Source organism: Wasmannia auropunctata, unplaced genomic scaffold (genome assembly GCF_000956235.1).
Source record: "Wasmannia auropunctata unplaced genomic scaffold, wasmannia.A_1.0 LD335207.1, whole genome shotgun sequence".
In the NCBI taxonomy this organism is placed as follows: domain Eukaryota; kingdom Metazoa; phylum Arthropoda; class Insecta; order Hymenoptera; family Formicidae; genus Wasmannia; species Wasmannia auropunctata.
Genome location: NW_012027683.1, coordinates 329,990 through 342,472, shown reverse-complemented (window position 1 = coordinate 342,472; position 12,483 = coordinate 329,990). Strand labels below are relative to the sequence as shown.

The 12,483-nt window shown below is 44.8% G+C and overlaps 2 protein-coding genes and 1 long non-coding RNA gene across 5 annotated transcripts in view; 1 reads left to right on the top strand and 2 right to left on the bottom strand.

Moving 5' to 3' along the window:
• Nucleotides 1–4,734, bottom strand: part of LOC105457573 (probable phospholipid-transporting ATPase VD) — a 21,168-nt gene extending 16,434 nt beyond the window's left edge. Inside the window, exon 1 of the mRNA XM_011702314.1 lies at nucleotides 4,599–4,734. The gene's annotated coding sequence lies outside the window, so the exon portion shown is untranslated. The remainder of the gene's footprint in view (nucleotides 1–4,598) is intronic.
• The window catches only part of LOC105457575 (rab GDP dissociation inhibitor beta), a 22,002-nt gene extending 9,519 nt beyond the window's left edge, over nucleotides 1–12,483 (top strand). The window contains exons 1-5 of one of the 3 annotated variants that reach the window (XM_011702315.1): nucleotides 5,683–6,228; nucleotides 10,323–10,736; nucleotides 10,923–11,136; nucleotides 11,214–11,396; nucleotides 11,621–12,483. In XM_011702315.1, the coding sequence (XP_011700617.1) occupies nucleotides 6,068–6,228; nucleotides 10,323–10,736; nucleotides 10,923–11,136; nucleotides 11,214–11,396; nucleotides 11,621–11,977 (1,329 nt within the window). In that variant the 5' untranslated portion in view covers nucleotides 5,683–6,067 and the 3' untranslated portion in view covers nucleotides 11,978–12,483. Of the gene's footprint in view, nucleotides 1–5,682; nucleotides 6,229–7,029; nucleotides 7,054–10,322; nucleotides 10,737–10,922; nucleotides 11,137–11,213; nucleotides 11,397–11,620 lie in introns of those variants that run through there. The other 2 variants (XM_011702317.1, XM_011702318.1) reach the window with 2 other exon arrangements.
• LOC105457574 lies at nucleotides 8,777–10,311 on the bottom strand. The gene is made up of 2 exons (XR_975415.1): nucleotides 10,232–10,311; nucleotides 8,777–10,098 (listed from the first exon to the last, which is right to left on the bottom strand). It is a non-coding gene; the product is annotated as an uncharacterized LOC105457574 (long non-coding RNA).

Genomic DNA, 12,483 nt, shown 5'->3' with positions numbered 1-12,483 from the left:
AACAAGAAAACGCAAATATAATCATAACTTGACGCAATTGTGCAGTTTTATACTGAATTATACCGCGGCACGTTGCTGCGAAAAAAATCGACATTTAGACATATTAAAGATAACGATATTAATTACTTTTTAATATATTTTTAAGTATAGTTTATGTTTATTTTCATATGTGTATACATTCCATATTTGTATAAGGAATGAACGTTATTTTCAGACATTGGCGTCGTCATTTTCAATGTCGGATTTAATATGAAAATGATAACAAAATTTTATCTAAGCTTTCTATCGGCGTGAGCATGGAAACGTTGATATAGCCATTAATAACCGCCTCTGTCAAAAATAACGGCGAAAATTGGCACATTATAACATCCGCTCGAAAACACGTCATCGTTTTGCAGCACCTTTTCATATATCATAATCAGCTGTCACACGTCCACGTGACGTTCGTTGAACCTATATTAATAATTATTGAAGTAAATCGATCTTATCGGACAGACATTCCTCTATAACTTATTCGTTATGGACTACATTTATCATTTATCGATTCCCGCCTGATTTATTAGTAATGCGATGCGACAATATATATTTGGCAATTCCAGATAATTGGACGACTCTACAAGGATAGGAGCAATAATATTCCAGCATAGCCGAAAATAAACGCGGGCTTCAGAAGTGTTTATTCAATTTTACGGGACGTTAAAATCGAAATCCGGGAACCAGGTGTCGAGATTTACAGTGCGATATCAAGCACAATTTCGCATTGTTATCGAATAAAAAAAGATAGGGAATCCCTCGATAAAACGCGAATCGTGGAAAGTGCCATGTGTAGGGAACCGCCTATCGGATATCCTGTGTAGATAACCAAAGTCAACAAAAAAAAAATTCTTCGCAAAAAAATTGTAGCGAATGCACTAGTCAGAGGGAAAATTCTTTGCCTTGAAGTTTGCAGAAGGCAGAAATTTAGAGCGTTTCTCCGCAGAAATACCGCGCGTTATTTTCAGACGCTATTTCGAAACCAGTACGACATCCGGAGATTAATCTTAATAAGTCCTCCACTAAAAAATAATCAAAGTATGGTACCCTTCGAAGGACAGATTCGAAGCTCGCGTGCAGTATTTGCCATTAAAAAAAGAAAAATAAAATTAGTCAGGCAGGCGCACCCTGTGCACGAAAAGGAGTATTGACAGAGAATACTTATCGTTCATTTGCTCGACTGATACAAAAATACACATTCCGTCTGATTCTGATGACACTCGCCGATAATTCTGATAAGCGATCGATACTGCGATTTTAGCACAAAGGATAGGCTCCATATTTTTTTCCAATTTCTTATTGGCGTTAAAGATCTCGAATAACTCGGGCTTCGGACGCGCGATATGAGAGTGGCATTTAAATTAACGCGATTGATGAGTAGATATGCAGAAATATAGATCGAAATGGCTTCAATTAATGATTAAGAGACGTTGTTCATTCCTTAAAGGCGTTTCTAGTAAGCGTTGATCTTTATCCTGATCATTCATCTTCCAAATTGTTTTTCTTGTAGCAGTGCTATATCGAAATACGTATGTAAATGTAAAGATACTTATCTTAATACGGTATACAATGAAAGCTTAAAATTTTCCACGTTGAAAAATATTGTACATTATATAATGTGTTGCAGATATATCTGAAAGTATATTTCACGGGAATTTGATTTTTATCTTTTCGATTTATTTAGCGGCATCTAACTTTCATTACTTTTATCATGTTTACCGGGGCTTTAATTCGCGCTCGGACGCGTGTAAATATCTAATTCGAGTTGGCAGGAGCGGCGCGCGGGCGGCGGGGAATGCGTGTCACGGATTGTCGTTTCATCATGCGTACACGCGTGCATGCGCTAATGAGTGCAATCGCGCGATCGCGTGTGCGTGCAGTGCGATGAACGAGATTCCGGTGTGCGCGATCGATGCACACGCGGGCACCCTTCTCTCTCTTTGCAAGCAAATCGCTACCGGCCGAATGTAAACGAAGGGGGTATCAAGGGTAGAAAAAAATCGAGCGGCTAAGTAAATTGGGTCACCCGTTTACTCGCGAGCGCCTCCTTTAGCCACGCTTTGCCGCGTCGTTAGGACGATTGGAGCGACCGTTAAAGAAAATTGCGATATCGCCTCCTGTCGATCGTCGAGGCTCCTTGTATAGATTATCCGGGATTAATCTTTCGAAATCGTACCGTCAAAGGAGTTGATCGATTGTCTTATAATGCATCCATTGTCGTTATACATTTACGCACCGATCAACATTCTCCGTAGCATTTAAATCTTTTCGAGAAGATGCTTCATCTTTTTCTGACAATCCCGAATGCCTTGGAAGAGGCATTAATAGTTGACGGCACTTTTTAGGCAATCTAAATTTCGTTAAACAGAAATAATTTTTATTTGAAGATTCTCCCTCAAAGAAGAAACTTCAAAAAGTTATTTTCTCAGAAAAAAAATAGATTATCAAAGAATTTTGACGGAAATTGACAAAGTAATTTCGAATGAAATCCAAGATCAAAGATCAGAAACGACTCACAAGTTTATTTTACGCGACTTTGATATTCAATGCGTGATAATGCGAGCAGATTTACCCGGCGTTTTTTCCCAGTTGACGCAAGAGTGATTTTCTGATCAGCGTCGAAATAAACGCAACGAGTGTAACAGAATCTCTCTCTTTCTCTCTGTCTCTCTCTTTCTTACTTATACTTGTAAAACATAACGGAAACCAGATGGGATCCCTAAAACATATCCCGTAGTGCGCGAGAATAGCGTATTTTACTTAAATTAAGTTTGCGCTTTGGAGCAAAATATTACTACCGGAAACTCGATAAATTATACAACATACCGACTATTCAAATAAAACTAATAATTAGAAAAGTATAGTTAACAGTCATAAAGTTCGGGCCACTTGTAATATCTTCTTTCGTTTATTAATCTTGAATGAATGCCCGCTTAAAGCTAAATACGAGCATTAGCGTTCAATATGGTTCAGATAATACCGCAATTTTCTTCAAAATTCGTTTCAAAGTCGACTGATAGCGAGCGTGTGCGATAAGCAGCGCGCTAACTCGATTGTTAGTCGAATTCACGAAACGCATGTACCTATATACCTACGCAAAGCGAATAAATTACGAGCGAAATGATGTTTTCGAAAATCGCTGGAATTCCACTGGAAATACAGGATCGATCTTTTTTTTTTCGGTTGAAGTCGTGTAATACTACGCGCGCGTGTTATTACGTCCCGTCAGCGAAATAAATCGACGTCTCTTGGCAAATAATAAGACGGGCATTTTTACGCGAAACAAGTATCGCGAAATAAAGGATGTAAAGAACTAAACGAACGTTCTCAAGCGGCGCGATAAAGTGAAGAATAATCTGTATATTGAGCGCACGTGTCGCTTTTTATTACATCACATATTCTTTTATCGTATTTCTTATTACGCACGATAGTCTTCGTCATGTCATTGTTAGACACTGCATACTGTGAATAATGTTACATTTGTATTAACACTCGCGCCTTTAAATTACACAGCGACTCGCGAGATTGTCAAAAAAATGTCTTACGGTCTAATTGACACGTAACGTGGAATCGCGTTAATCGTCAGTCGAGACAATTTTACGCGAAAGAATGTCTTCTTGCTGAGAGCCACGAGAGGCAATTTTACGCGATTGCATTCAGGCGAATTAACCGTTACTTTACGACGTTGCAAACTGTAAGCTTTTCCCTGCCGCGCGTTTGTGCGACTTTTCAAGTGGCATCGCGCGGCCAATTTATCGCGAGTACATTTAAAGCCCACGAAATTTAAAGGGAATGCACTTGGGGCTGAAAATCGCTTCGAGTTACGAGTGTCTTCTTTAACGTGTCTTCGCTTCCTATAAAATAATACCCTAATTTATCCGGCGTAATCAGAGCTAGGCTCGTCACATGCCTAATCCTCACTAAATAAACCTTTCACCTCTAGCTTTTCACGGCTTAGGAATACGCGTTTCTCGTCGACGGGACCTCCATCGTTCCGCGAAGTCTTTTCAAAATCAGATCAGTTAGTCCCACCTGTTTGAGTTCCCGTGGCAAAATCGCAAGGAAAATGGTCGAAAACTGGCAATCCCATACTTTCCTCATGAGGGATGTCGTTCCACGGAAGGAACGAGGAAAAAGTTTACGCGCGCTTACGCCCGGGATCGGCCGCGTAACGCGCGCGGAAGAGTCAAAAACAAAGAAAGAGGGAAGGAGGAGGGAGATCTCACATTTTTTTTCCTGCCTCCCGACGTGGTCCACGTGGCCTCGTTGAAAGCGGATGGCGTCTCTCGCCCCGAATTCGTCGCAGACACGTTGAAAGCTCACATCTCTCCTCCCGCGCGCGCGCGCGCGCGCGCGTGTGGCACGTCAGAAAAGGATGAATCACGTATGCCAAACACCTGGCGCAAAAATCGATCTGACGTATCCGCGATCTCCTCTCCGCGGACGCATCAGGTACGCGCGTGCCTGCGGATTATATTTTTTTCCTCTCTCTCTCCCTCCCTCCCTCTTTTTTTCTATATTTTTTTTTGGGCCTGCTTTCAAAATTCGCGTATCGACGAACTCACCTCGACGTTTCGCGAGCGCGTTATCGCGGCCGATTCGCCGCGACTGATAAGCGCGATCGCGTTGCCAGACGTTGCTCCGATTCGCTCGACGGCCCCGACGACCGACGAAGCGTCCGCTCCACTCTATTGCCGTGCACGTACTGACGGTACTGACATCTCGCAGTCTCGCACGGCTCGCAACCTCCACCCTCCACCTCGCTCTCGCCTCTCGCACCGATCAACATGCCGCGGTGGCGCGGTCGCGGATCGCTGCGAAATTAACGACATCTGGCAATGCAGAATGAGAAATATAACCAACGAGAGGTCCCTAGAAATGAATATGAACGCGAAATGTTACCATAAGATGCAAGCCGCGTTCTGCAAAAGCGACAGCCAATTCGGAATCCAATTGGTTGAAGGCGACGAGAGATCCGTCATTTCTCATCTCGAGACGTTAGTTGCTTGTCCTTTAACAATTAAAAGTTATAATTCTACATCAATACTTGTTGATTTACATTTGTTATTAGATCGATTGTTATAATAGCATGTTCGGGAAATTCAACAGATGTCAGCTTTTTAAAGTAAATAATATTTTTTAAAATCACCGTTTTATCAAGAGATTTATCGTATTTTTATCTAAGAATTTAGTCGATGATAAACATGGGTAAATAATAATTACAATTGTGATATAATCAATGCATATTTTGCCATGATAATCGTGGAATTAAGTAAATTTACAATCTGCTGTAATCAGAGACAAATGTCATAAATCTTCAGACGAGACAAGACCATAAATCTCTCTGTCTCACTTTTCCGCTTGCGTTATAAAATAAAAGAGATCTCGTTATTACGTCAACTGATTGCGGACGATGCTCCTTCTATCTCGCGTACGTGATTCCCTCTTCCGGTCGTAATACGTCGAGTCAGGAGAGTCATCGTAATTACAGTCGTTTTATCGCGCGTGAGTATAAATAATGAATTATCCACGCGCGCGGTAAGGACTCTCTCCTCTCTTTAAAGCCGCTTCGCAACGCGTCGGCGTGACACGCGGGTCCTAGGGAAAAGTTCGACGTCACTCGCTACACCGCCGCCACCGCCGTCGTCGTCGCCGTCGCTGCCGCCGCCGTCACCGTCGACAGAGCAGAGCGAGCGAAAGAGCTTGGTCTTCCTTCCGTTCCGCGCCACGTCGTGCCGTGCCGTGCTGTGCCGTGCCGTGCTGGCCGTGTCACCGTGCAGTGGTCGTGTCAACGTAGCAATCGCGTAGCGGAGGCAGCGTATTCTCGGTCGTCGCGACGTCGTGGAACACGCGGGGCCAGGCGAGAACGAGAGAGAGAGAGAGAGTGAGAAAGGAAGAGAGAACGTAAACCGCGAGGGAGTTCGCGAGCAGTACACTCGGCGTTCACGTCGCTGCGACAAGACTCCGCGGACAGGACTCGAGCCACCGCTTTTCCTCCTTCCCCTCGGCCGCCAGTTTCCCGCCCGGCGCGAACATGAATGAGGAGTACGACGCGATCGTCCTCGGCACCGGCCTGAAGGAGTGCATCCTCTCGGGCATGCTCTCCGTCAGCGGCAAGCGGGTGCTGCACATCGACCGCAACAAGTACTACGGCGGCGAGTCGGCCTCCATCACGCCCCTCGAGGACCTGTTCAGGTGGGTACTCTTGCCCGTTGGGCACCTCCGCCCCTCCCCCACCTTTCTCGAAGTCTCCCTCGAGCAGGGTGAAAATCCAAGGGTGCATCTAGAGAGAGGGGAAGTCGTCCCTTGCGTGGGCATCGAACGCGATCCCTTCGAATCGTTCAACAATGTCAGAATGTATGTACCTCTGAACGTTTACCTTACGCGAGCCCGCCCCTTCTACCTTCCTTCTTCCGACCCCTCCTCCCACCCCGGCGGGAAACCGCCGTTGCCGCCGTCGACAGCTGGGGCCGACGTGACACGGTACGATTGCGAACATCGATCTCCTTTCCTTCCGCGATCGAAATCCCGCCGATCGATTACGCGCGCAGGAAACGAAAGAGGAAGAGAGAGAGAGAGAGAGAGAGGCGAGAGCGGAAGCGACGGAAGGGAAGAGATACGTTCTCCCGCGGGGAACGCAACGTATATCGTCGGAACTGCGCCGCACACGGGTAGAGCGAGGGGGAAGCGTTATCGATTCTCGTCATTCTCGAGCCCGCGTTCCCGCCGCGCGCGCGAAATCGTGCGGCCGCGTTTTTGACTAATTCTCCCCCTGTCCCCTCTGCGATCGATCTCGATTAATCTCTCGTCGGGATGCGGGCGACGCGCGAAGATCCGCGCTTGACGGTAGGAAAAATCGCGCCCCCGGGACGACGACGCCAATCGTCTTCGACGGGCGCGCGCGACTCTCGGCGCGACTCCACGTAGAGATTATCCACGAAATGAATTCTCATTCTGACGTCGGCAAGATCAGTCGATCTTTCTGTTGCACCGCATTACACTTTCTGCACTCGAAATGAGATAAATAGACACGACCAGACGTTGGCGAGATAAGGATGGAGAAAGCGAAAGGCTTAATTGCGAAAGGACAAGGTCGATTTTTCACTCGCGTTTTCCGTATTTAAAATGAAAACATGCCAAACGAGAAGTATACGGAAAGAAAAGGGAGAGGCGGGGGGGGGAGGGGCTAGGAAAACAGGTGGGATCTCGTGCGGAAACTGAAACGGATTTATTTATGCATGGCGTTGGGATTTTGGAGCGGAAACTATAACGCGCCGCGCCAAGCTCCGAATTCAGCGAGAGACGTTCGACGCTAATTACGAATTGCGGTCGTTGCTACCGACCGTTCGGAACAGCGGAAAGTTCGGTATTCGTCGGCCTTCGGCCAACGGTTACAATCGGATGTAGAAAGGAGAGGGCAAAAAAAAAAGAGAGTATCCGCCCTTCTCCTTCCCGCCTCCTCCTCCTGAGAGAGAGAGAGAGAGAGAGAGAGAGAGAGAACTCCGCTCTATCGAACGTCGCTGATTCACGTTCGTCGCCGTGCCGCTGACTAATAATTTGTGACCCCGCGTTAATTTCTAAATTCTCCTCAGCTCCATCGCAATTTCGCCTGCGATTCTCGGAACATCAATTAATCTTTGCACCGATAGCGATCGCTTCACTGCGGTATTCCGCACTGACGTTTCTCAAGAATCTCAAGCTGCACTCTATACACCCGTGGCCTTTCCCCTCCTCTACCGTCCGACCAACGCGCATTTTTATTTTACTTCAAGTAAAAAAAGAGAAAATTTTCGTCATACTTCTTCTGCAACAAGAATTTATACTGATATTATTGCAGAGAATATTTTAAATTAAAGTTTATGAATTGTTATGAAACATGAAAGAGAGAAGTTTTGTTAACAATTAAGATTGATTTTATACTTATTTTTGAGCAGTTAATTTTTACTTAATATATCTCTTTGTGAAATTATGATTAATTTTGTTTTTTTTTATATTTTTCCCTGTTTGCTCTTTTAATCTTTCTTCCATGCTTTTTTATTTCTATTTGTTTTCTTTTGTTTCTTACTCATTATTTTGCTCGTTTAATTATTTGTCGTTTTTTTTTTTTTTTTTTTTCATCGAATGCATGCAAACGTACTGATTTCGCTGTCAGCGGATCGCCGATATCCCCGATTACTGAGAAACTCAAGCGATAAGCGGCGATGTACAACACAAATCGACATGATTCGGTACACATCAACGTACAACACAAAGATACGGGGGATATCCACACGTGTGACGTGTACGCATCAATTTACGCGCGTGTCAATTTGCCGCTTATCGCGCGAGGAAAGGTTTTTCCATAATTCTCTCTCGACGACTCGATGCGAAACACCGCTCGCGCGTTTATCGCATTACAGCACTAATTACGTAGGAAACGCGGTCGAGCCTGGAATCATCGGGACAATTACCTTCACCGTCCCTCTTCTCTTTTCTCCTCCGGTTACACGTACAATTTCCTCCGCGAGATTTCCGCATTGAATATTCCAGCTTCCATTCGCATTGATCTTTATTAAGCCCGAGTTAATTTCGCGGGCAAGAACCATTATTTCTCGCTGCTTTCCGAGAGTTTTTGTTTTAACATAGAATGTTTTAACATAGAAGGAAATGTATCTTGTTAAATATTTTAACATATAAAACGCTCAACGTTAATTTTACACAATAAGCAGCAATTTTATTTTAATTCTAGAATATCTGCGAACTCCAATTTTAATTTTCTTTATTTACTTATGGAATTTTCCTGTTGTTACAGTCGAGACTGGACATCCCTGTTGTACAGTTAGACAAGGAACGCGACGGACGTTGTTATTGCGATGGATAAGAGAGGAAAGAGATAATGCTCGTGATAACATTGTTCCACGTTGTTTTTCCCATTCCTCTTACCGTGACATTCCGTCGCGGCGCTTTCTCGACCGCGCGATAATCGCGTTAAAAAAAAAAGCGCGACGAAATGTCAAAAGTTCGCGATTATAGGGTCTTCTACCTCTCTCGGGACTCTCCTCTCTGCTTTCCGTCCTTTCGCCGCCGCAGCTGCGTATAGGGTTCGCATTCTGTCGAAAGGCGCGGCGTCACCTGAAAAGCGCGGATATCCTGTTCGCAGCCTGACACTCGATATACCGTCCGTTATGTTCCCTCGTAACAGCACTCGCGCGAGCATGAAAGTCCGCCGAGGAGAAAGAGAAGGAGGGACTTTACTACCTCGCGCGCCGAATGCAGATGGAAAGCGGAACGACGGCCGTCGTTCCGAAGATTGCACGTAATTACGTGCCTCGCGTAAGAAACGCGAGAAACGCACGTCTGAGCGCGGCGACACGCGAGTCCCGGTGGACTTTTCCGTCTACCGGGGCGGCGGTCGTCTCGCGATCCGCGAATGCGAATCCAATGAACCCGCACAAGCGGGAGTGGCAATTAAGAAGCCGCTGTGTCGCCGCGCTCGCGTTCCGCATGTTAAAAACATGAAGAATTTAAATGAGATTCAGGATGAATCTGGACGAAAATAAAACTAATCGATACGGATGGGTCGTGTAAAGAGTAGTTTGGATGAATTCGTAGAACGTTGTTTATTTAACGTTGCAACGCCTCTACGGCCTCGCACCTTACCAAGGGGATAAAGAAACCAATAATAAAACGCGTCCGACACGAGCTCTCTCTCTCAATAAATTATCGCACGCGGTAATTCGCCTATCACTGTCAATAAATTACTGTCCTTGGATTCGCGTCGCGTTCGCGGTATCGCTCAATCATCATTTACGAACGTGTCGTCGACGTATGCGACGATTGCAGGTTCGTGAACGGCATTAAGCAAACGGCCGACGCAGCAGCCTCATATACGAAAATAATTTTCTCTGATAATTCTCAGGTCGCGGTTTCTGAGCGTAGATAAACGACCACGAAAGCGGAAGTCTGATTCAAAACCTTTTTTAATTACATGTGATGGAAATCATTCACTTGACTAATTCACTAACTGATCGACACTTTATAGGTTTACTATGTACATTTTTATGACTCGTGGTTCAAAATTTCTTCCTGAAAAATTCCATAAAGAAATTAAAAAACAGGGAGAGACTTTTATAATCCTTAATTACTCTAAAAAGCAACTACTTTAATTAAATGTAATTGAATTTAATTTCACTTTATGGGCCTTTGTTATTAGACTTACCATTATTTTAAAAGGATGTAATATAACAACGTAGATAGATTAATTATCGTAGATAAATTGACTTTTAATTATTCTTCATTATTTTGTTTAGCAAGTTCAAGGCTCCATCGCCGGACGAGAGCTACGGCCGCGGTCGGGATTGGAATGTTGACTTGATACCCAAATTCCTGATGGCAAATGGTCTTCTCGTCAAGCTGCTCATTCACACGGGCGTGACACGTTACTTGGAGTTCAAGTCGGTCGAGGGCTCGTATGTGTACAAGTCGGGCAAGATCTCGAAGGTGCCGATCGACCAGCAGGAGGCCCTGTCCAGCGACCTGATGGGCCTGTTCGAGAAGCGGCGGTTCCGCAGCTTCCTCATATGGGTGCAGAACATGCAGGAGGACGATCCTAAGACGTGGGATGGCTTCGATCCCTTCAACAACACAATGAGCGCACTGTACAGCAAGTTCAGCCTGGATAAGAACACGCAGGACTTCACTGGACACGCGTTAGCGTTGTACAGGTAATAATCGACAAAGGTTGACTTTGTAGAGCGCGAGTAATTTGTGAAATTTAAAGAGTCCATAAAATATGAAGAATATTTATCGCTCCGTTGAACTCAAAGTGCAATTTATAGAAATATACATTTGCCATGTATTTCTGAGTTTATTTATTTATTTTTTAAGAGTGTTAATATCTGTGTTTCAAGGGATGATGACTACATAGGCCAAACCGCGATAACCACCATCAGAAGAATTAAACTATATAGTGATAGTTTAGCGCGATATGGAAAATCGCCGTATCTCTATCCAATGTATGGTCTGGGTGAACTTCCCCAGGGATTCGCCCGTCTTAGCGCTATTTACGGCGGCACATACATGCTGGACAAGCCGATTGACGAAATCGTCATCAAGGACGGCAAGGTAACTTTCGCGTTTGCCGTATCTTTGCAAACTAAACTTGCCACGTAGTCACGGAAATTAACTTTTGTTTCGCGCAGGTGGTCGGCGTCCGTTCCGGCGATGAGGTAGCTCAATGCAAACAAGTTTTTTGTGATCCCACGTACGTATCTGATCGCGTGAAGAAGGTCGGTCAAGTGATAAGATGCATATGTCTCATGGATCATCCTATACCAAGCACAGCTGACGCATTGTCTACGCAAATCATCATTCCTCAGAAGCAGGTAATTGACGATTAATTTTATCTCGCGTATACATAAAATGTATAGTAATATGAGTAAACTCTGCAATCGCTTCTTTAATTTTGATATTCTAAAAAAAAAATTGTTCACTTTAAAATCCAGCGAAAGTCATTTATTTTCTGTGTAGACGTGAACTTGTTATTGTAATATTCGTAAACTTTGTCTTATATCTCTAATCAAATACTTCTTTTCTCTTCTTTCCTCAGGTTGGTCGTAATTCTGACATATACGTGTCTCTCGTGTCGCACACTCACCAAGTCGCGGCAAAGGGCTGGTTCATCGCCATGGTCTCGACCACGGTGGAGACAAAGAATCCGGAGGTCGAGATCAAGCCCGGCCTGGATCTGCTCGGCCCGGTCAAGCAGAAGTTTATCAGCATCTCCGATTACATGGTGCCGGTGGACGACGGTCTCAACAGCCAGATATTCATATCCACCAGCTACGACGCTACCACGCACTTCGAGACCACCTGCTTAGACGTGCTCGACATATTCAAGCGCGCCACCGGCGAGGAGTTCGACTTCAACAAGGTCAAGCACGAACTCGGCGATGAGGATCAGTAACCGTAATCACGGAATGCGCGCGTGCATGTACATCACACGACATTATCGGGGAAATCAAAGCGCCCAGTGTATTTGCGTATTCGAGTAGAAAGGAAAAAACCATCGCTCGACGATTGCCGACCGCGTCGGCATGCGACAGTGTCTCAAGGCAGATGTCCCACGGAACAAGTCACGCTGCGAGCAGACCTGTGCCTAATTATGTAGGTTTCTCTTTGATAGAGAATGAAAAACGGAAGGCAAAGCTGGCTAAAAATCTCTCTATCAAACTTCTCTCTGTTTCACTACCCTCCTCATCCTGTTCCTACACGACAGAGTCTTGTCCGAAGCGCACGAATTCTCCACACTCACACGGAAAAGAACTCTCGGACTCTATTTCTACGATTTCGGACACCGGATTATATAAGGTTAGATCCTCTTATAAATTTATATTTTACACGAAACATGAATCCAATCTGCCAATACAGATTTAAACGGAGATGAATAATAAAGAAAGGAAATAAAGGTAA